Here is a 25,079-nt window from a genome sequence, read left to right on the forward strand (position 1 = left end):
GTCCATTTCAGTTCACTGACGCCCAGAATGTCTATCTTTAATCTTGACATCTCACCAATAACCACATCCAATTTGCCCTGGCTCATAGATCTTACATTCCAGGTTCCAATGGTGTGTTGATCCTTAGAACATCGGATTCACCGTTCACCACCAGCACCGTCGGCCGCTAGCCGTCCTTTCGGCTTTGAGCTAGCTGCGTCATCACGTCTGGGGCTAGTTGAGCTCATCCTCTGTTCCTCCCCAGTAGCATTTTGACCATCTTCCGACCTGGGGGTCTCATCAGCCGATGGTATACCGACATATCTCTGGTTGTACTGATCCATTTAATTTTCACGGCAAGAATACTGGGGTGGGTTGCCATTACCTTCCCCAGGGATCGCATTTAGTCTGACCTCTCTGTCATGACCTTCCCGTCTTGGGTGGCCCTTCACGGTTTAGCTCATGGCATCATTGAGGTGCTCAAGCTCCAGCACCACGACAAGGTAACGATCCTTTGCTGAAGTCAGTGGGACTTACTCTCAGGAAAATATATGCAGGATATAGCACATTTGACTGCTAATTGCAGCCTTTGCAGAATTCTGAAGAGCAGATTATGCCATGATAATTGGAATGTGATTACCAGATTTTCATCTCTTCTAGATTTAAAGATGAGGTTTCCTTTAAAAAATGTTCAGAAATTTCAGCTGGCCTAGCACACTAGCCAGATTTTTGACCAAGGCCAACCGTATGGAGTCCATGATTGCACTTCCACTTGGGATGGCGCTTTGAGAGAAAGGGCCTTCTTGTTACTTGCTCTTAGTATTTTCTCCCAGGGCACTTTTGACATAGTTTGCCCATCCCTAAATTGGCCCTAGAGATGAGTTGAAGGTTTCTACAGTTTCTCTGGAACGTTGGAGGAACAGAATCCATGTGTTGATAATAACTGAATCCCAGCCCTCCAACTGGTGCCCTCCAACTGTTTTCAGTTTCCCAAAGGCTGTACGTGCTGGGAGTCATGGTAGTTCAAGCCCAATACATCTGCAAGGAGTCTGCTCGAGTCCCAATCTTTGCACAGTTTCTCCTGGATGTTGAAGAGTTGAGGATAGGTTAGAATCTTGAAATACCCCAAGTCTAAAGAATATGGGAGGGAACAGTTACAAAATGTCTCATTTTTAGGCAAAAGAAAAGAAAATTTATCATGGTCAGGAAGAATGTGCACGTTAGCTTAGAGGTCTCACTGCCTTTAGCTGAGTTTACTTTCAAGTGTTTTTCTTAAGTTTGCAACTTCAAAGATCAAAAATAGGACACAAAGAATAATTACAACAAGCAGGGTGGTTAGGAGCGTTTAGCCATAAGAAGTGAAGTAATGGAAGGGGGGGGAAGCAGAGCAACTACTCAGGAAAAGATAAGAGTAGTCAGTTCAAACAGAGCAGTGGTCAAGAAAGAGCAGTAAAAAAAAAAAACTATGGTTAGGGCAGGATAAATTGCAGAATAATATTAAGAAAAAAGAATAAATATTGGAGAAGGAGAGAGAAAAAAGATACGAACATGGCAAAGGAGATTTGAAAAGAAATGATCAAGTCTCTGGATGATAGAATGATAGAAACAATGGAAAAGAAAAAAGTTAAAAGGGGAGGTATGGTAAAATCGAACCAAAAGAATCTATGCAAGGCCACAACATGATGGCAAATTATGGATTGCATATCTCAGTAATTGCAATTTAACTGCCCACTGATAAAAATGCAGCAGAACAGAAATAAAATTCATATCTCATCTTTATTTTGTATAGCTCAAGCGAGGGTACATTCCCCTCCTCCTCCTCCTCCTCCTCTTTTCCCCTTGTCAACAGCCCTGTGAGGTGGGTTGGGCTGAGAGAGAGTGACCAGCCCAAAGTCACTCATTGCCAAAGGGAGGATGAGGACTCTCAGTCCCCTGGTTTCTAGTCTAGCACCTTAACCACTATACCAAACCGGTGCTTAAGATGTGCATGGGTGTAGGGGAAAGGAGTGAGCAGCAAGGAGGAAAGGTTGTCAGCGGAAAATAGTACATAGAAAGGGGGTGGGGGAGATTTAAAAAATGAAAAACCAAAAGCCGTTTTAAAAACTGCAAGAAGGACAAGTGGAAACCAATTTACTAACTCAAGATCGTTCAACAGAAAGAACAGGAACACAGATGCAAAACAATTATGCTCATACTGGAAGGCAAAAGGGGGGGAAACCCAGAAGCAGTTGGTTGTAAAACTTTAGATAGATATTTCTGCGTAGGTGAAATTGCTCTTGCCTGTATTGAATGATGAATCATTCCTCGCAGTTCCTGGAAAATGCAACCAAGTCTCTGCTTTGGCCGTAGGCCTCAAGGGGCACAAAGCATTTCACATTGTGCAGGTGGAATCCCTCCCACCCTGCTGGAAGATGTCTCATGAATCTAAGATACAGCAATTTAATTTCCATGAGCATCACGTTATGAGAGTATTAAATTTTTAATCTGCCTTGCTGTAGCAGAGCAGTTTATGGATATGGATGAGTCTAAAGCGTGAGGTCTGCAGATGGCATTTGTGTGCAGTGCTGACTCCTGAAGCAGGAATGAGGCAACTGAGGACAATCCTTAAGGACAACAGTGCAAAGCAACCTAGAATTTTGCTCCCATTTATACACCAGTCACATACATGATTAGTGTGTTCTGGTTAAGCTAAAGAATGGACAGATGCACTTTTTAAAGAGATTGTAATCAGGGCAACTTAGCAAAGGGCTGGATTTCCTTGCCATTTTAGGAAGTGCATCTGGCACAGTGACACACAGACTAAGGGAATCAGCACTGGGATTTGCACTCTGTTCACATTGAATCGTGGGCATCTACTTTGTATGGTGCACCTTTTATTCTGGAGGTTGACAGTTATACTGGCCTGTGTGAATAGTAAGGGATTGGGTGTATTATGGGGAATTTTGGCACTACAAAAGTCAGTAAAGGGCCCCTTCTCTGTTTGGCACAGCTCTCACATTCTTTTTATTGATAGGGAAGTACTCCTGGGTTTTTCTCCCAAAAGGTTGATTTATGCATGCAATTGCTTAGCTCCCTAGAAAAATTAGAAAAAAGCTTCCTCAGCTCAGCTGTTCAGAGGTATATGGTAGAGAGGTGTATAAGGAACAGATGCACCTATATTGGAGCGTTTGTTGCTGAATGTTGTTATTCCAAGCTGTGAGGAATACATTTTGTTCTCCCCTTTGCTCTCCATCAGAGCAACAGAGGAGAATGTTCTATTCCAGATCATACTTTAGGTCCAGCCAGCCCAGTTGATATCAATCTTAAAGGAACTGCACAGTTCAGGAAGTACTTTTCATATTGCCTGATTTTGCTGGTGGTTGGTTTTTTAAAGGAAGTCCCAGGGACCGCAACTGGAGTCTTCTGCATGTAAAGCATGTCCTCTGTACACAGCTGGTGCCTGCAAAGCAGTCTTGCAGCATGGAGGCCTAACCTGCAGTGTGGGAACTACATGCAGTCTGTTCAAGGAGATCTGGTGTCTCCTCCCAAGTGTATTAACAAGCCCACCACCTCTGTGTCTAGGAAGGTCATAAGTGTATTTGTAAGACAGAACATTATTTGTTTTATTTTGGGTTTTGTTTTGATAGATAAAATAATTTATTACAGTCATAGACCTGCACAAAAACCAAAAGAAAATGATGTGTTTTCTTTGTGCACATTCCTCTTAATTTATTTTAAATCAGGGTTCCACTGAGATATGAGGGGATGGGGATCATTCTAACTACAGACAGAGTATAGAGTTACTAGAGATATAATTAAATACATTAAAAATCATTGTTCGTGTTTGAGTTAATATTCATCATCCAGAACTTTCAAAATCATTTTATATGGGCCTACTCTTTCTGCAGAGTAGCCCTTGACAGATTCAAAAGCTGGTACAACCCTCAGCCCAGTGAAAATTGCACACTCCTGCCCTACAGTGAGCTGCAACCTTGTATGTCCTCTCCTGTCCCAATAGCTGACAGTGACATATAACAGGATCCACAAGGTCATTAAGCTACTGTTGGCCAAGAAACAGTACTCCTGTGGTCAAGCAGAATCCCTCTTCAGGGATGAATGCTTAACTAATCCCTAGCTTGTTGGGGATGAGGGTGGGAGGGGCAGAGCAGGGCAGCAAATGCTTTTCCTGGATGACTTGTCTTTGTGTCTTTGTTTTTGCTCCAGATTTGCTGCCCTCCAGATGTATGGGACTTAGACAAGGAGATAGAAGATGACACAAAGCTGGGGGGAGGATTGCTAACACCTGACAGGCTCAAGGTTCAAAAGGATCTTGATAGACTTGAATATTAGGCCCCACCAACCTGGGAGTCATGATAGATCACAGATTAAGCACACAGATCACAGATTAATTGTGGTGTGACTGCCAAAAGAGCTACTGCAATCTTGGGCTGCATCAGCAGAGGTATAATGTTGAGATCAGAGCAACTGATAGTTCTGCTCTACACTGCACTGGTCACCATACCTGGAATATTGTGTCCAGTGCTGGTCGCCACAATTGAAGAAGGATGCTGAGGAACTGGAAAGAGTGTATAGAAGGGCAATAAAGGGGTAAGGGTCATAATCTAAATCTTTTGGAGATTGTTAAAAGAACTGGGTAAGTTTAGCCTAAAGAAGAGAAGGCTAAGGAGAGGCCTGATAGCAGTCTTCCAATGCCTGAGGGGTTGTCACAGGGAAGAGGGTGTGGACTTTTTTCTCCATAGTGCTCAAGGATAGGGCAAGAACCAGTGGGTTCAGTTCAAAATAAGGAGCAATTTCCTGATCCTGAGAGCTATTAAGCAGTGAAACAGCCTGCCTCCTGGAGTAGTGGGACTCTATCACTGGAGGTTTTCAAACGAAGGTTGGGCAGTCATTTGTCTGGGATAGTCTGAGAATTCCTGCCCTGGGCAGTGGGCTGAGCTTAGAAGACCTTCACGATCCCTTCCAAACCTGTGATTCTAAAAATGTAAGATCATTACTTTAACATGTTTGTTTGTTTGTCAAATTTATATGGCCACCCATCTCATGAAAAGTGACTCTGGGCAGCATACAACAAAGTTATAGAACAGTGAACATATAAAAAACAAATAAAAAACGATCATCCTTCCTTTGTCTTCCTTCTTTTCCTTCCTTTTCTTATGTGATGTCTTATATGCTGAAAGTTACTTAGCTAGAGAGCAGGAGCCTTAGTTTAGAGATAAGTAACATTTTGAGTCTGAGGCCAACATACCCATGAAGATACACTTCTGGATACTGTATTCATACCTACGTAATCTCCACACCCAGAGATGCACCTCTATTTCTGGCAATGGTGCTGTGGTGATTAAAATCCCCTTGCAATGAAGAGGGAAGGAGTTGCCCCTCAGATACTGTTGTTCAGCAATTTTAAGGTCCTTTTGCTTTGAGGAGGGGAGGAGCCTGCAGGCTTGTTCCCTCCTCGCAGTGAAAGGGAAGTTCTGCAAAGGAAGGGATAGTCTTGCAGTTTCTTTTTCCATCCAGTGAATGCTGGCAAAATTGGGGAGGGGATGCAAAATGAAGTGAGTTTATGTGGCGGCCTGATGGATGCAGTTGGAGCCACTGGGGCTGTATCGGCTACCTACAACTTTGCAAGGTTCTGTACAGATAGTCCTTGCGACCGTTTGCAGTTACGACGGTGATGAAAAAGTAACTTTGTGACCAGTCCTCTCATTTATGACCTTCGCAGATCTGAAAAGCAAAGGAAAGCTGAAGTAAGATTGTAAGCACAGTTGCAGTTTCATTTAGCAACCGCTTAGCTTATTGATTGAGTTGCCAGTCCCACAAAATGAGGTCTGTCTGCATGTGAAACATGTAAACATGCTATTTATATTGTATCTATTTTGGAGATGCAAAATTGTCCTCTTTCAAGGGAGAATCTGCAGCTCTGATTTGAATAAGGAACTCTGAATCAAGTGAATCCTGCAGAGACCAGGTTGGTCAAAGAGCATGTACTTTTTCAATGTTTGTATGGTGTCTATCTGTGAATAAATAAATTGGAGTCTGAAGCTATTTTAATTGTGGGAAGAGGACAATATGAAGTTAATTGGTGGTGCACAACAGCCCATCTGGCACTGTGTAGCACTCCTGCTAAGTTTCATTACATCAGATGTTGTTCAGAGAATACTGATTTGTAAAATTTGACACACTTCAGGTGTTTTGTTCTCATAACAACTGGCACATTAGCAAAAATAATTCCAGGGCCTGGAGACTGAGCTATTTGAAGATGTCTCCCCAGAAGGAGTTCTATACATTGCAGTTATAGGTCGGGATAGTGTAGCAGTGCTTTTCAAACCTGGAAACTTGAAAATGTGTGGACTTCAACTTCCAGAATTGGAATGCTGGCTGGGGGATTTCTGGGAGTTGAAGTCCACACATTTTCAAGTTGCCGAGTTTGAAAAACACTGGTATTAACATAAAGGTCATCTACAGCATTTACCTGACTTTCGGGCTTTTCCCTATAAATCAGGAGATTCCCTGCCTTTTGATTCTTGACCTTTGTTTTGTGTGTGGTAAGCTTCTAGTCCTCGTGAATGTAAAAGATCTGAATGGGTAATGTATCACTGCAGTGCAAGTTAATAGAGAATCAAAAATTTTATGAGCCTTACAGAAATGGAGCTTGCCTGATGGCCGCCCACTTATCATGCTAAAGAGTTGGGAAGAAAAGGGAGAGATTTTCATGCCCGCAGATTCATCTCGGACTGAGAGGCCATCCTTGTAGCGGTTCTGTTTTAACATGAGCACACGCTGTAAGAGCGTATCTTGGCTTGACTTTCTTTTATTTTACAGGGTTGTTATCAGGCAAGTGACACATAAAAAACGGGGCGCTTTGACTTTAGTGTCATGGCCACCATCTGGACTTTTTAAATCATGCTCTGTGGATAACCCTAGTTGTTACTGCTCCAAGCCTTGGGATGTCAAGAATGAGTAGTTGTGCTTGAGTCTTTGTTTTCTTTGAAACTCCTTCTCTGTGCTTTTGCATCCCATTTGATACTACTTTCAAACTCCAATTACGTGTACCTCTATTGTATTATCTGTCTGTCTGTCAATCATATTGTCTATCACTGCAATCAAAGAATGATTCCCAGGAATATTGTGCCATGCTCCCTAAAATTCAGTATGATTGCTTTCCTCCACTTCTCTTTATCCCGTTAATTCCTACACTTGACATGGCAAAAGAGGTTTCAATAGTGCTCTGATAAACTGGAATGCTTATTGATATTCTATAATTACAGTGATCATATGTCCTTTATTATAAAGGACTGTTCTTTATTTCAGAAATCTGTCCTTTAGATTTAATTTAATTTAATTATTTATTTTCTTGGGTTTGCTCTTGAATTTTCCTTTGTAAAGCAAAGTTATAAACATATCATTTTTTGTTATCCTTATGGACCTCTTTCAGATTTGCCCTCTTTTCAGGTTTGTCCTTTATTTTTTCCAAGAAAATACGGTCACTGTATCTATAATGTGGCATGATAGACAGCAATTAAGGCAGAGAGGACATTTCAGCAAGTGGACCCAAAATGCTTGTAGAGCCAATAACAAGAGAGGTCTCCAACACACTGCTTGGATTTACCTCAGGATGGTTTTGTGGGTTTTTTGTTGGGTTTTGTGTTTTGTTTTTTTGATGAGGTTTCTCAAAAGGTTTTAAAAATTGGCAAGACCAGTATTTTTCAGCAAATATGTTAATTGGCATTCATTAGATCAGTGTTTCTCAACCTTGGCAACATTAAGCAAACTGGGGAATTCTGGGAGTTGAAGTCCATAATCTTAACATTGCCAAAGTTGAAAAATGCTGGATTAGATGTTGCCTTTGGCTGTCTTCCCAGAAAAGGAATTTGACTTGGCAAGATGTGCCAGACTTGGCCAAACCATCTCCCCTCAGAGAGGAGGGTTGTTCAAGTGAATACTTCCCCCCCACACAAACACATGTTGAGGGATAGAGCAGCAACATGCTGATTAATTGCATGTTCACTCACACTGCACTGCTGGCTGCATCTTTCTCCTTCTCAAACATGAGAGAACTTTAGTTTGAACAGCCCCATTGTCCAGAATCTGGTCTGGAGTATGGTAGTAAGATGGTAGTAAGATAGTAGTAAGAAACCAAAAATGTTTATATTCCTCCTTTGCTGTAGATATTTAAGTAAGAGTTAGAACCTCTATGTTCAGGAGCAGCGTGTCTGTGAAAGCCTGATGCGGGGGACAAATAAAAGGGCTGTCCTATTGCATCCATGAATAGTTTTGGGGCTTGAAGTTTATGTTGGAAAAAAACAGCTGGTTCTTTCTTAGATTCTAAGCTATGGTAACTTGTCCCCCCCCCACTTCATCATGTATTTTCTTTTTTCTTTTTATAAGAATTTGATTAAGTTTCAAGCAAAGATAAAAGCTACAGAAAAACAAAAAACTACAAAGAAAACTAAAAAACGTAGAAACACAAGAGAAAATTTTTCAAAATTACAAAAAGAGGTGACTTCCGACTTTTAACAGAAAGGATATACAACAATATTCCATAATCAATCCCTTACTTTATATTAAACCAAAATCACATTATTTCTATAAATCATTCCATTGGCACATTATAAAAATCACTAAATACAGTTACTCCGTCCACTTATATTAATACACACACACGCACACACATACACCTCCTAATCAACCCCCCCAGATAACGTTTATTTAATTATTTCCTTCCTTCTACTATTCTATACATTCTTGTCTACTATAATAAAGATCAAACTAAACATAAAAATTGTCTGCCATTGTACTTGATTGTTATGGAATGTGTCCCTGAAGTGGGGGGTGATGTGGTGGCTTTCAGCACTGCCGCTGGTTCTCAGGAAGGAGGGAGCACATTCCAAGGAGATAAGAGGATTCACAGTCAGGGGGGGGCGGGAATGGTGGGAAAACAAAGAGGTTCAGGTTAGCCCTGCCCTGGAGTCTCCCAGGTTATTTCCCCTTAGGTCAGTTAGAGTAGCTTTAGTCTGGCAAGATTCTGTCTGTATGGTGAGAGCAAATAAAGAACTGGAGTTTTGAATGCACTGACTTGTTGTTCTTGGGCTGGGCCTGACATTGATAATACAACAATTTTAATAATCTTAATCATAATAAATCCAAAACCAGACATTTATTTTTTATTATACCTTAATAAACTTAATCCAAATTGTTAAAGTTAAATGAAATCAGCCAAACCCTAAAAGCAATCCAGATAAATATTCTTAAACCCTTATCCCACTTCAAAATAAACCAGAGCATTTATGTATCCCCACAATGTGCACAGAGCTTTTCTCTTAAAAACAAAACAAAACAGCCCAACTGCCCCCCTCAAAAACTCCGACTTCTCTTCAGGAGACCTCCCATACATAATAACCCCTTCTTTTCCATGGCGTTCCATCAGAAGATCAATTTCACTTGTGGCTCGCAACTTCATCTCTCCTTTTAATTTCTTCAACTCAGCTATGTGATCTTCATCCAGCATTTCAACAGAAGTCCTGAGCTCACTCTTAGAAGAGGCATTTCTGTCGCTGTTAAATTCCTCAGTTTCATCCACGACATCCCCAACCAGATGACACATTTTAGACCTCATATTTTCTACAATGTCCTGAATCCCTTGCATAAAAACTTGGTAGGAGTCAGAAAATATCTGTTTAAAATCTTGTTGGAAGTCAGAGAAAGTCTGTTTAAAATCCTCCATGTCTCACGCAGTAGATTATGGCACCCCCTAGGAGCTTAACCAGCGAAAGTCAAAGATATGAAAGAATTCTGGAATGTGTTTACATAAGCGAACGTGAGATATGCAGACAGTGCCCCAGGGAAAGTAGAAGCAGAAAACTGAAGGTTCAAAACAGCCGATTCAACGTGTAGGAAAATGTGAATATCTTCAAATTCAGTGCAAAAATAATAACAGGGAGACAATTATTTACTCTCAGTCCAACTTAATATTTCGATGGAAAACAAAGTCCAAAACTTAAAAAGAATTTTTCAAAAAATTGATCCCAAAAATAACGATAAGCACCAAGAGAACCTGCTTCTCCTTGCTGTAGAAAGCCTCTCTTAGGGTACGCATACTTAAAAGAAATATAAATTGGGTGATTTAGAAATGGGGCGGCCGGTCTTAGTGTCCCTTTAAGGCTACAGCGCGGCTTGGAAAATGGTGTCGTCCCAGCCTCCCGGCTAGCTCTTATCAGTCGAGCACAAACACTGTTTGAGATCTTCTGGCTGCAAGCAGCCATCAGGACAGATGGGGTGATTCCAGGTGTTTTCCTTTTTCTGGAAAAACACTCCTGGGTTTCAGGAAAAATCTTCCTGAGCCCAAAAATCTGCTGCGTTGTCAGTTCTGCCTGCTGAGCCCGTGGGCACATCTGTTCAGCCCACCATGTCCTCACCGGAAGTCCTCTTCATCATGTATTTTCAAGGCAGTTTTTAATGATAATGTAGCAGATTGCTTCCTGCCATCACAGGGCGTTGTCCTGTTGGCAAGAACCACAAATGCCTGGCAATAAAATAAAATCAACCAGAAAGTGCCATCAGATTCCAGATTTGGCATAAAGGGGGTGTGATTAATCTCAAGAGCCAGGCAACCAGCCAGTTACACTGGGGGTTCTAGAAAGGAAACAAGAACAGTATCTTCTCCTGTGGCTCAACAGCAGATCTTAAAAGGCAGTTGATTAAAAATGTAAAAGACTACAGTGTGGAAAAATGAGATTGGTAAACCAAGCAGCTGTCCTTGTGGCTTCTACCTCTGCTGCTACTCCTGGGGATGAACGCGAAGAGATCCAAAACAAGGGCAAAGATAACTCGGTGGGAGGAATCATTACCCTCAGTGGGATGCACAGCTCCCTAGTAGTACAATTGTGCCTTCTGGCAAGAGACTCAACAGAGTGTGTTGGTCTCATGAGCTCTTGGTGTAATGTCTTCATGTGCAAAACAGCTGAAGGGTAGGATCTACGATAAAATGACAGGACTTGTGGACATACTGCTGCAGCAAAAGCACCGGAGGCTTTTTTAGGGGTTTTAGGTGCTTTGAGATGTTGCAAAGAGTTGCTTGATAAGAAGATTTGGAGGTCTTTTACAAAGTGGATAGAGCAGTGTTTTTCCAACTTGGCAGCTTTCAGATGTGTGGACTTCAACTCCCAGAATTCCCCAGCCAGCATGATCTTATGTGTGATCTTAAAACTGCCAAGTTGGGAAAACAATACAGTATTCTAAAATACATGGTACATTTAATTTTGTAAGCCGCCCGCAGCCGCCGTGTGTGAGTTGGACGGCCTTATAAATCTGTTTGTTTGTTTAATTAATATCAGAGGTGAGTTATCGCGCTGCATGTCTTGTTTTGTTTGTTACTGAGCACAGAATGTATAATCCAGTGCACTGAAGCTTTCCTTCCAAATCCTTGGTTGCCTTTGCAGGAATTTCATCCCTTTTTAGATTTCTTCAGGCATTGCCAACATGGATGATCAAGCATGTTTTTTATTTCCCTAAGAGTTAGCAACTTGATTCTGTATTTGCCATCTCTAAGATCAAGTGTATAAAAGGGATGAAAGAGGAAAATGGAGAAGGGTTTGGAAGAAAGGTTAGTAAGGTTTTATGAGCAGCTGATGTGGAGAGGAGGAACTTTAGAAAGTGGTGGGAGACCCAGCCTTCTGCCACTTGGATTTTCCCCAGATCTTTGGATTGCAACATGCATCAACATGGCTAGTAATTGAGGATGAAGGGAATTCAGAACATGTGGAGGGCATCGTTTGGAGAAAGATATGAGATCTCCTGACCATTGGAAGGCTTTCCCACTGTAGTCTTCGCTCAGCTACTGAGGGAATCTTATTTGCCACATAAGAACCTGAACCTTGGAGGGAAGGAGAGAGAGACTGCCTTGAGGATTTGTTTTAACTGAACAACCAATTCCAAATCTGACTATTCTGTTATTGGGTAATCATTATGTCCCCTGTCAGGATAGATTAATTGTTTGCCAATTATTTTTGGTTTGGGCATAATTATGAATTCCCAAGTGAACACCTTCCATACATTGTGGGACTGAATCTTTGTGATTGTGTGGTTACCTGCCCAACTCAGTCTCTGACTGCAGACTTTCCTTTTATACCCTATTCGTCTGGCACTGTGTAAGAAATAGTTGTTGCAACAGAAAGCCTGGTTAGCTTGCTCTTTACCAAAATGTGGCCTCCCACTAATCAGATAAGCAGAACAACCTCTAGAATCACTTCTCTTTCCATCTTAGCCAATTAACTAAGTGATTACCATTTTCTGCCAACTTGCATCCATGCAGCTCTGCTTTTAGCTCTCTCAGTAGCTGCCTGTTTTTATTTTTGTTTTAATTACTTAATTTATTTGGTTTTTGTCTTCCCAGGAACTGGAAGTGGTTCTCTTTCTCATGCCATCATCAGGACAATTGCCCCAACAGGGCATCTGTATACAGTGGAGTTCCACCAACAGAGAGCTGAAAAAGCCATAGAGGAGTTTGAAGAACACAAAGTGGGGCATTTGGTGACTGTCAAGACCCAGGATGTCTGCAAAAATGGCTTTGGCATCACCAACATTGCAAATGCAGTGTTTCTGGACATTCCATCCCCTTGGGAAGCTGTAGGTCATGCCAAATTAGCATTAAAACATGAAGGTATGTTTCTTTTTCAAAACTACTCGTTGGGTAGTTTACTCCAACCTGTTGCTTTCCACATGTGTTGGATTACAACTTCTATCATGCAAGTAAGCATGGCTGTCTTGTTGGATAGTTGTGATGGGAATTGTATTCCAATACATTTAGAGGACAATAGGTCGGGGAGAGATTGTCTAGGAAATGTAACACTATGATTTGACACACTTTTTGCAAGATTCAGAATTTGGGTAATTTCATAATTTCCAAAATAGATACTGTCTTACCTTCAGTCAGAGGATACTCTTCCTACTCCCACCCCCGACAGCCCCCAGTTGACTGAAATTTCTGTAGGCAAAATGGGGAAGGCAGAAGGATTTTTCTCAGGTCACATATTACTTTGGAAAAGAAAACTGGGCCTCTGTAGTCTGTGCCATTTTAAGCACATATGAGTACAAATGCTTGTTTGAGTATGTAAATGAACAAGTATGTGCATGCTCTCTGATGTGAAAGACAGCTTATACACTTGCATTCTTTGATGTGAACCCACCAACCAATTTATAGAGTCATCTGAGACAAGCATTTCTTTGTTATAGGTCAAATAAATCTTAGCACTAATTTACACCTTTTGTGCAGACAGTAATTTGTATATTATGGTGAGGAAGCATTTTTTCAAGCTGCAAATAACATCTGAATCCAGCATATGAAAGATCAAAGGATGACTTATGTTTTTGGCTCTTTTTCCTGATCTTAAATGTTTTCAGAGAAGATAAATGTACCGTTATCCTTATGAAATCCAGAGTGAAATTTTCTTACCATTTCTTTGCTAATATTTGTATACATTGGAGTAAGCCCTTTTAAAATTTATATTATGATGGTCATTGATTATAAGCAGTAAAGCTTTATCAACTGTGCAACTGCCAACTTTCAATGGCTAGTATGTTCCATATATTCCATACAGCAGAAAATGTTTCTCAAGCCTGCTTTCTCTGGCATTTCTCTTCAGACAACTGTGAATCCTAACAATTTGCTTAGTGATAAGGCTGCAATGCCATGGAATAACTAAGTCTTATGAACTACAAAAAAATTGTCTGACCAGACATCCATAGGATTATGCCATAAGAGGCAGTCAAACCAGAAAGTCACCATTGTGTTATGTTAGAATGATTGGTACATGTGGATGAGAGATCAGTTAATTTCATGAACTGGATGCCTTACTTCAGAGACTGTTAATTTTAATCAGTAGTTATTAATTTAAAAAACCATAATAATAAAAGCTTCAGGTTTTCCAGCAAGAGAAGAAAAACAACTTTCTCCCACTGGTTTTTCTTTGATTACCAATTGTAGCTGGCATATGCATAATAGAAAACACTCTTGAACTTCTGTCAGGCATATTCTAGTTGAGCTACAAGTGTGTGGGAAGACATAGTAGCATAATTTGCTGGATGTAAATGTTCTCTGACATTTTGTTAATAGGATTTGTGTGTGTGACTTACGCACACACACGCACGCACACACACCAGTCCCTTTCTGCTAATAATTCTGAGATTGAATGGCACTTTTGTTTCTATTTCTTATGAACCTTTAGTTTTAGCCTAGATCAGCATACATTTTATACACTTGACATGAGCTCCTCATGGATAGTTATCTCTCCTTGATAATAACCTTAAGTCATGGATGATCTACAAGTGTGAATGGATCACTAGAGATATGATCGTGAGTTGGAGCCAAAGAACTGTAAGCAGAAGAAAACATACAGCCCCTTGCACTAATCTGCAAAACGTTTGCACAGTAAATTTAAAATATAAATTCTATAGTAATTTTTGTTTATGTTTTCAGAATAGATTGTGCAAAGTGCACAATAGGTTATACAAAAATTTTTGCAACTTCATTTTCTGTAGCGCAGTTATCAAATAGCTGTCTTGTGGAGTGGAAGTCATCCTTCACATGAAGAATGGCAAAACACTTCCTTTCCTTTCTATGATTGTTCCCACATTTAGCCACCTTAAATACAGTACAAGACAAACCAACTGATAGTTCATGGCAAATGGAGACTAAGGATTTACTGTTACCTTTAATCCAGTTCTCCTGATTCAAACCATATTTATGTAACCAGTACATCAGGGATAACAGACTTTTGGGTAGCACTGTAATCTTATACTTACCTACCTGTGCAGGATTACACTGCTAATGTATTTTAAATCCTGTATAATTTCATAGCGAAGTCTTGGAATGCCTCCATTTGTTTCTTTTTTTTCCTAAGAACTGCCTGGTGTCATGTCCCCCGTTGCAAGGCCTACAGGCATCACAACAGGGAACATGCACATTAGATAAAAGGAAAGGATAACCATAATCCTTAAATCACCCGGGCATCCACTAAACACCCATCGAGAGACAGGAAGACCAACGCACCATTCCCCCAGGGACACATTCACACATCCCACACAATAGCGGCACCCATCAAACAGAATTTAACACCTAAACGAAAGATCAAGGAAACATCAAACAGAATTTAACACCTAAACGAAAGATCGAGGAAACACCTTCCCATTTCCCCAGGGGAAGCATCTAGTCCTGGCTCGAGGGGGGAGAAGCACAACGTCCGCCAACAAAGTATAAACAGGGCAACATGTCACCCCATAAGGATTCCCATCTTTCACTCTGCATGCATTCCATTTCAATAAAGGCAGAAATCCTTAGACCCTCTAAGTGAGCCTGTGTTTTATTTGAAGCGTGGCTGCCCTGACATAAAGATGGGAATCCACAAAAAAAAATTTTCGCTAGCACCTTTCCAGACTCCTTTTCTGTGAAGGAACAATGCAGCGATGAAGCAACACTCGGCGCAACACACCAGTGACCCAGGAACCGATGACAGCACCCGCAACCTCTCGGAAGGAACCAGCGGAGGCCCAGCAGGAGAAGAAACGAACCGCAACGTTACCTGGGGGATCACCGGTGAGTCGCCAGCGGGATGGGTCACCCTCGACGCAACAGGGGAATCCCTACCCGTGATGGTGCGTCGGGGGGGGAATGGCTCACACCCATAGTGAGAGGGAGACGTCGCCGGCAGCGCGAGCAAGCCGTGGGAGGCACCCCGGAGAACGCATGCTGCGGAACCACGGAAGAGCGCTTGGAAAGGATCGAGCGGCTACTTGCAGAACTAGCGCTGGAGCGAAAAGACCGCGAGCGGGGTGAGCGGGAACGGAGCGGCTGGAACTCGTCCTCAACCCCGTTTGGCCCCAAAGCCGGGTGGATGCAACAGCAGGACTCGACACGGGAGGAAGATGCCGACCACGCGGGAGTGCACCACACAGGGTTGCCTAGGAGAGGATCCCCCCCCCTGCAGGGAGTCAGCTGGAGAGAAGCGGGAGACGAATGGAGGCGGAGCCGGCACCAACAGGAGCCTGGTTGAGGGAATCCCCACGTTGAAACTCCAGCTTTCTACCGGACGGAGGAACAGCCACGCGTCCGGAGGTGCCTTGGAGCCCACCCGTGATGGGAGTGAGAGACCTCATGGCAAGATTCGACGGAGACCCAACCACGCTGTCATTTTTCCTAATCAACGCAAAGAACTACATGGCTGAATACGGACCCTGCTTCCGGACGGAACAGGGAAAAATCAACGCCATTGCGAACAAACTCAGGGGGAGGGGGGCTGACTGGTACGTACATCTATGCCAGGCAGACGCCCCAGAACTCAAGTACGCAGACACGTTCCTCGACGCCCTTGACTCCCACTTCTGAGACCCCCTCGAGATGGAGACGGCAAAAAGGGCACTACGAGAACTCAGGCAAGGTCAGCGCTCCGTGGCCGACTATGCCAGTGAGTTCCAAGCGCTCGCAGGCAAAGTGTGGGACTGGTCACAATCCACCCTCACGGAAAAATTCAAGGAGGGACTTAATTTGACCATCTTACGGTGGGCGCTAAACCAGGATGACCCCACCAACCTGCGCAAATGGATTCGTCTCACCGGGAAGGCGGAGAACGCCCAAGAAACATTTCGGCACGTCCAGAGGTCCCTACAAACAACAGCAACCGTGAGGGGACCCCGATCCGGCGGCGCTCCAGCAACACCAGCATCCCGGCCCCGGGGGGAAGACCGAGAGCGCAGGTTCGCCCAGGGACAGCGCTTCAAGTGTGGAGAGGCAAACCACAAAGCAGCAATGTGCCCGGGAACAAAGGCAAGAGACAGCACGGGAAAAGTCCCAAACAAACCCCACCAAACGCCACAGAAAAGACTGGCCACGAAAGGGGAAACCTCGACAAAGGAATTCCCTGACATCACGGATGACGAGAATAGCGGAAGCGAAGAACTGGCAGGAAACGCCAGCCACCTGCCTTGAAGAGCGCCAAAAGACAGGTGAAAAACAACAAAGGGCGCGACAACCTTGGGGTGAGTGAAAACTGTCCTACCCTATATGTGAGAGTCACCCTGGCCCACGGGGGGAAAATAGAAAAGGTTTGGGCGCTGATTGACTCAGGTTGTTCAAAATGCCTCATGCACCCAGACCTGGTAGCGGCGCTTAACCTCCGCTGCTATCCACTTCAGCACCATTTGGTGTTCACACAGTTGGACGGATCAGCGGCGGGAGGGGGCCCGGTCAACCAATACACAGAGTTGCGATGAGGCTCGGCAACCACGAGGAAAGCCTCCCCTTCATCGTGGCACCAGTGGGCCAACCTCTACTCATATTAGGGATCCCATGGTTGGTACATCACAACCCCCAAATAAATTGGACTACAAGAGAGATCACCTTTTTGGATGGGCGTTACAAAGCACCCACAGGGGATCGGGTTCCCCGTGCTGCAATGGGGAGGGCGACAACGACCACACTGCACCTGGAGGCAGCAACCCCGGAGGGCCTGCCAGCCAGATATGCAGACTTTGCTGACGTATTCGGTGAAAAAGAGGCTGACAAACTCCCCCCCCCCCAGAAAAACAGACTGCACCATCGAACTGATCCCGGGGGCAACTCTACCAAAGCCAAAGATTTATGCTATGACTCAGAGGGAGTTGGAAGCACTAAGGGACTTCATCGATAAGAATTTGGCATGGGGGTTTATTGAACTGGCCAACTCGCCAGTCGGAGCCCCGGTTCTCTTTAGGGAAAAGAAGGACGGGTCCCTCTGGCTCTGTACAGATTACCGCGGGCTCAATGCCGCGTCCATTTCAAATAAATATCCCCTACCCATAATAAAGGACATATTAGCCCACCTCGCAAAGGGCAAAATATTCACAAAATTGGACCTCAGGGAAGCCTACTTCCGCATTCGAATAAAGGCGGGGGATGAATGGAAGACGGCTTTCAATTGCCCGTTGGGGTCGTTTCAATACCGGGTTCTGCCGTTTGGGTTGGCTGGGGCACCGGGCGTGTTTATGCAGCTAATCAATGAGGTCTTGCACGACCACTTATTTAAGGGGGTACTTGTTTACCTTGACGATGTTTTGATTTACTCTGAGAACGAAGCCGAGCACGAACGCCTGGTAAAGTCAGTGCTCACAAAACTCCGCAAGGCAGAGCAATACGCCAAGCTCTCCAAGTGTGAGTTTCACAAGGAGCAAATAGACTACTTTGGCTATAGGATCTCGGCAAGGGGGATAGAAATGGACCCCAGCAAGGTCCAGGCTATACTAGCGTGGGAACGCCCACGCACGAGGAAACAACTTCAAAGTTTCCTCGGATTCACGGATTTCTACAGGGGGTTCATCCAGGGGCTAGCGGAAATTGTATTACCATTGACCAACCTCCTCCAGACAAAGGGCCTGGGAGACACCCGAAAATCACAAAACCCGGGGGCACTGTTAAACTGGACAGCTGATTGTCAAACGGCTTTCGAGCGCCTAAAAAGCCTTTTCACGGCAGAGCCAGTGTTACAGCATCCCGACCCCACCAGACCCTTTGTCGTGCAAGCAGACGCCTCAGATTTTTCTATAGGAGCGCTCCTCCTTCAGCGCGATTTTGACAATCAGCTGAAGCCCTGCACGTACCTCTCCCGAAAGTTTTCTGAAACGGAAAGGAGATGGCACGTGTGGGAGAAGGAGGCGTTTGCAGTCAAGGCAGCCCTGGAAACATGGAGGCACCTCCTGGAAGGGGCCTCCTGCCCCTTCGAGGTCTGGACTGACCACAAAAACCTGGAAGCTTTCAGCACCCCGAAACGCCTCAGCCCAAAGCAAGTACGCTGGGCGCAATTCTTTAGCAGATTCAATTTCAAACTTAAGTTTATCCCAGGGAAAAAGAACTTCCTGGCGGATGCCCTTTCCCGACGACCCCAAGATGCGGGCCAGGCACTGGACATTGTGGGGACTGTGTGGACAGACATCTTTTATTTGGAATAATTTGAGCAGAGAGTAATGTAACAGCTGTAGCTATAGAAGGACACTCCCATCATCCCATGAGTGCTAGAACATTGGATCTATTAAAGTTCATCCATGTTTTAGCTTCAAGCAAAATGCCTATGTTATTAGTTAAGCTTGCATAAAATGTCTATTGCTTGCTAATTAATTAATTTCTCAGATCCAGCTGACCTGAATCTTTGGGTTGCTTTGGGTATGATGAAGATGCTTGAGAGTACAGCTTCCACTTTCACTGGATCTGTGATTTGGACATAATGTTCTTATTTCCTCCACAACATTGCATGTCTGACACTCTGGATAGAATAAACACAGTCTCACACCTTCTCCTACTTAACCTGCGCGGCCATTTTTGTAAATTAAACCTCCCAACATTTCAGGATGGTGGATATCTTGCCAATTGAGAATTCTGTTGGATCAGGTCAAGAGTCTTTCTAATCCACAATTCTCTTTTCACAGTGATCAACAGATATTGATGAGGAAAGTCTATGTTTATCAATTGTTTTTAGAAGACAGGGAAGAAACTTACTTTTATTAAACACTGAGGTGGTTGGGGTGAGGCTTATGAACTTAATTAAGAGTCACCTCCCCCAAAATACTGTCACGTATCATTAGGCAGAGTGAAGCAGTTGCCTCAAGGGGCTTGGAGTAGCACTGGCAAGGAATTGGAGGGCAAAGGTATGTGCCTTACAGTTTGTCTTGCACCTCTTAAACTGGGCTTCTGCATTCCAGTGAGGTAGAGGACACTGATTCACTGCTCGTATAGAAGTCAATCCAGCCAAATTTTGTAATGGAGGTGGGGGGTATCTTATCCTTTGCCTCAAGCAGCAAAATTGTAGGAAGGGTTATGTCTTCTTCTTCCCTATAATTCAAGCTCTACTGCAAGAACACACATGTTAATAGTGGTATTGTAGAGGGGAGGGCTCTTTTCCTTTAATCCACCTTCCAATGGAGAGTGCCAATTATATGGGAGAGACTCAAGCTTTATGACCACCAGTCCATGGGATCACATCATTGAGGTTGCTGGGAGTGTGTCTTAAGTGGATTCTGTTGGCAGCTGGAGATGTCATCCAATTCCTATTGCATCTTGGGCAAATAATTTGTTTGCACAGACTGGATCATCAAAATAACCCTCCAGTATCCTTCTGTTTCATGCTAATGGACATAAGACTTAACTGATTTCTTAGATTAGCAAATTGTACTGTGTTGAAGTATTATAGGCTGAATAATTCAGCAGATCTTGCTGAGCATTTCCAAAGTTAGATGCTTTCTGTGCTTCTGCAGTGTAGATGGGTTTTAAAAAGTAAATTCCAAGTCATGTTCTTATCTATCCACCTCTAACCTAGAGAGGAAGAAGTTGGAGAATGCTGCTCTAAGCTGAAAGTTATATATGATCTATAGTATGCCATCCTATCTGACAGAGGATGTTAATTTTTATTTTACACATTCCACAAATCCTTAACAAGGAGGTAAAGAGAACGGGTGCATTTTCCTCCACTGCTATGACTCAGTCCTGATCTCTGAATAGCTCTGCTCATTATTTTAATAGGCTGAGGGTTAATGGTCTGTTAAGCTTACATCTTTTGCTGCTATTCCTATCTTCAGAATGCTTTGACCTCCCTCCCAACCTATTATATTGCAAAGAGCTGGAAGAATTAAAAATAATGCTTGCTGTGCCTTTTTTGTAGGTCCTTATTTTCTGCCAACAGTGCTCTTCATTTTTGGAATTCTGGAAGATCCCAAAGATGCTGCACTGCAGATTTTGCTTCCTTGCTGAACTTAAACAAGCTCTCTCTATCCTTCATCCTTTTTTTAGCATCTGCTGATAAATATTTTTCACTACAATCATTACAGTACCTAGTGCTTGACTTTGATTTCAACTCAATGTTAGAAAAACTTCTTTAGGTTATCAATGTACATTTAGTAGCAGAAGCTCAACTGTATGTAAAAAATATAAGCTCAATATTTGGCTGAATTGTCATGGAGATTTCTTGCTGTAAGGACTACATATATGTTTCATGAATGACAACCCTGGATTCATTTCAGTTTCTGATTCACTAATGTTCCCAACAAATGAATGGGATGTTGAATTGAAGTGCATGATCATTGATGATCCCAGAGGAGATCAAGGGCCTTTTTGTTCAGGGGAAAAACAATAGTGAGCTTTGTTGTATCTAGTAGGTGGAGCTTCGAGTTCTATTCTGAACTTGTATTAAATGCAGGACTACTCCAAATAATCTGGGGGAGGGGTATATGCATGCATCTGGGGTTATACCATTTTATTAATAATATTTAATGATTTATTATTGATAAGATTTCACACTATCTCAGGAGAATTTACAAGAACTTTGTAGAGTAGACCAATAATATTACTCTCTTAGAAACATACTGTCAGTAACAATTAATACAGTAGGAAAGGATTGCAGCTCAGTAATAGAATATGTGTTTTGCCTAACTCCATATGTGTTAAATATCTCCAAGCATTTCCAGTACAGAGATGGATTTTTGACTCAGATCTGTCTGCTGATATATAATAAGTTGGATGTACCATTGGTTTTTATTCAGTCCATGGAAGTATACTATAGCCCTCATCTGTCAGAATTCTGTATTAGCCAGGCTCTGACATGCTTTTGTAGAACAACCCAAAAAGATTGAAAGATCAATCCTCTCAGCTGCAGTCTGAAGTAGAAGAGGACTGTAGCACATGTTTTTTCTGAATAAGTCTATCCATCCTCAGTGACTTCTGGTAGCTGTTTAGGGGGAGAACAGGAATAGATGAACCTGGGAAAGGGTTTGTGTGTTTTGGGACTGAAACAAATTGTAGGCAATCATCACACAAATTCCTGAAAAGCTCAGGGACAACTTCAGTACTTTCCTTCCTGAGCTGCATCTTGCACTTGGGTTCTCAGTATAGCAGTAAAAAAAACAGCAATTCCACAGGCTTGAAAAAATTACAATGACAGAAAGACTGAACTTTTGTTAAAATGTGAATACCATCACCCACCATGATTCTCTCTGTAGCATTCAAGATAATTGGCTTTCTGTGGTGAACACCCTGCATGCCTACCTTCCCTACCTGGTGCCCTTCAAAGCCTTGGACTTCAAATTCCATACCCCTCTTCCCCTGCCAGTGAGGTCAAAGTCCAGCTGGGTGGGTTAAAGGAATTGAAGTGCTACAGTTCTGAAGAGCACACAATTGGGGCACTGTGCTCTGTGACTCGCTCTGGGACATGGAATAAAATCCTGGTCAGCTTTACTCTAGAAGTTTTGGTTAGAATTGTGACTGCCTAGTAACAGACTTTCCTTTCCTTATTGTCTCTTAAGATGCCCTTCTGCACATTGTTCTGTCCAGATCTCTTGGACCTGGCTATCATCCCACATAAGATGCGACTGTACCTTCAGATATTGTCAGGCAGATCTGTTGTAGGGAATGTTGCATTGTCTTCAAGGAAACAGTTATCCGTCACTGTTTATTTTCTTGTTCGTAGAGCCTGGATTTTTTTTCCCCATTTACTAATGAACATAATTGCTTTCTATCCTGCATTTTTTCATGAGGAACTTGAGGTGCTTTACATGAGTTTTCAAGGTGATCTTCCAGGCAAAGACTAGCAGCCCCAGGATGCATCAAGTTCCTGGAGGCTACGGTTTGAGCGAAGCATCTGAGATGCCTTGCTCTATAACAGTGGTTTTCAGATTTGGCAACCTTAAGATGTGTGAGCTTCAACTCCCAGAATTCCGCAGCCAGCATGCTGGCTTTTCTTGACAAATTAATATCAGATCAGGCTTCTTCTGTACTGAAGAATCTAGGTGTTCTGCTTAGAATAAGCTATGCAAATTTTAATCTGCATAATGTTCTGACTGCAGCATTAACACTCTTGAATAATTAACAGTTGCTTTGCACTGAGAAGGGAAGCAGAGGACAAAGCGGAAGAGACAAATAAACAGATAGCCAAGACTGAGCGGCCCTAGAAAGAAGGGGAATTGTACAAATGTGAGATCTCCCCATTAGCTGAATGTATGTGGCAAACTTCATAAACCCTTTCTCTCTCCCAGAAAATGCTTAGAACACTACTTCCAAAGGGACAGGGATTTAAGCTAAGAATTACTAGCATCTTCCCAGTGTAATGCATACAGTATATACCCATGGAAATACTACCCAGGTGTATGCAACAGAGCTGTGAATATTAGAAGCTCGTTTTACTTTGTTAAAGGACAAATAATTATAAAAGCAATGTTGTACCAGTCACCACTGACCTGAACACTATCTTGCATACTTTTTCTTTAGGGAAATCTTGCTTGTGTAAAAGGAAGAGTGATCTACTGTTTGTTTCTAATTTCCTCCAGAAAAGCTAACCCTGTCCATTGTATTTAATATTGGAAATATTAACCATAGCAACCTGGTTGATAATATGATTTTTTAAAATCACATGTACACATCTGTATCATACATATGCATGAATGCATATTGTAATGAATCAAGAGCATGTGTATACATATATACACACACACACACACACAGAGTTTCCTCTGGGAGCTGAATCCTCTTGTTTTCCTCGTCAGCAAAATGTCAATTTGCCCACATGCTTTCTCACTTAAAGGACATTCTGTCCTTTCTTTGCCAAGGCAATATTTTTAATCTGCTCTAAGCATTGAGCAAATGCCGATAGGATGTTGTCGGATGCTGGTACCTCACTCCCACAAACCATCAGTGCTTCCCACCACCATCCCCACATTGAGATCCTAGTAATTTACTGCTGTGGTTGTGATGCTGCAATGACATTTTGGAACATACTGAATTCCCTGATGAAAATCCAGAGGGATGCCCAGTCTAATATTTGGGAAAGTTAGTATGAAGAGTAAAATCTAAAACACATGGGAAACTGCCATATGCCATGTCATAGGTACAGTTCATTCTAAGTGGCTTCTAACTCATTTTTGCCTACTCACAAAGGGCAGGCAACTTTCCAGGTCTTTGCACCACAGCTTCCACAATTTCTTACTTTGCTGGCTGTATCTGATGGGAACTGAAGTTCAACCCATTTGAAATGTGGCAAGTCCTTATCCCTGCTCCATACCAACAGGCAGTGGTTCCCTAGCATGGATATTTCCCAGCCTGTCTCAGAGATAACAGGGATTAAAGTTGAGAAGTTGCTGCTTGTAGCTCTCACCAAGAAATTTACTTGGAATGGAAAGATCTATTTGTCCACTGAAGGCAATACCCATTTCGATATCTGTTGGGATACTCTTATTTTTCAGCATGCAATCCTTAATAAAAATCTTAGCTTTCTTTGGGAAATAAACTACTGCATACTTTCAGACTCTTGAAGCTGATGATTTTCTGTGAGTTCCATTTGCCAATTATAAAATTCATAGGAGAAAAACCCTCTTTGGCACCAAAGGTTTAGACAATGGATAACCACCACACAAAACAAGCCTGAGAGATGCTGAAGGCCACTGTTGAAAATAGTTTGATGGGTGAGATGGGTGGATGATCTCCTGGAGCATTGCCCATGAGGCTCATATTCTTGAAATAGGGTCCTAGGCCTTGTATAGGATATATGGATGATCCTAGATATGTGTTTATTGTTCCTCCTTGAATGCTTAATACAACTTCAAGAAACAGCGACATTTCTGTCTGAACACATCCAAAAGTCAAATAGGTTGTACTGTATGTGTTCCTTTCTTTCCGGCCTACCAGGTACATGTTTAGCCATACTCCATTCTAGGCTGTGAGTTTCTGAAAAACTGGAAAGCAGAATAAACCCCAGACCTACAAGCAATGAAAAATGAAGTAGAAAAGGGTGATTTTTAAAACTACATTAATTAATTTCTTATTAAACATGAAATGGCAAATCTTTTCGGAGGTCCAGGTTTTTTTCTTGTGGTAGAAATTTTGAAGCAAAACTGTTGGTAGTACAATAGGACACCCACATCAATTCAAAACAGCATTCTCTGTGCTTTGTGAAAGGAACAATGAGCTTATGGGAATGCATGAATTATCAAGAGACTCTGATGCAGTTTTCGTGTAAAGCAGGCTTTCCAAATGCTTAATGTTTTTCTTGTGCTGCTTCCTCTTTCTCCACCTTCTCATTTCTCCACCCTGAGCTCCACTTTGA

At 42.6% G+C, this 25,079-nt stretch overlaps 1 protein-coding gene across 1 annotated transcript in view; it reads left to right on the forward strand.

The window, feature by feature from the left end:
- The window catches only part of TRMT61A (tRNA methyltransferase 61A), a 57,879-nt gene that overhangs the window by 18,010 nt on the left and 14,790 nt on the right, over window positions 1–25,079 (forward strand). The window contains exon 3 of the mRNA XM_063290373.1: window positions 12,368–12,634. Coding sequence (XP_063146443.1) covers window positions 12,368–12,634 — 267 coding nt within the window. The remainder of the gene's footprint in view (window positions 1–12,367; window positions 12,635–25,079) is intronic.

Source organism: Candoia aspera, chromosome 1, assembly GCF_035149785.1.
Source record: "Candoia aspera isolate rCanAsp1 chromosome 1, rCanAsp1.hap2, whole genome shotgun sequence".
Classification (NCBI taxonomy): Eukaryota; Metazoa; Chordata; class Lepidosauria; order Squamata; family Boidae; genus Candoia; species Candoia aspera.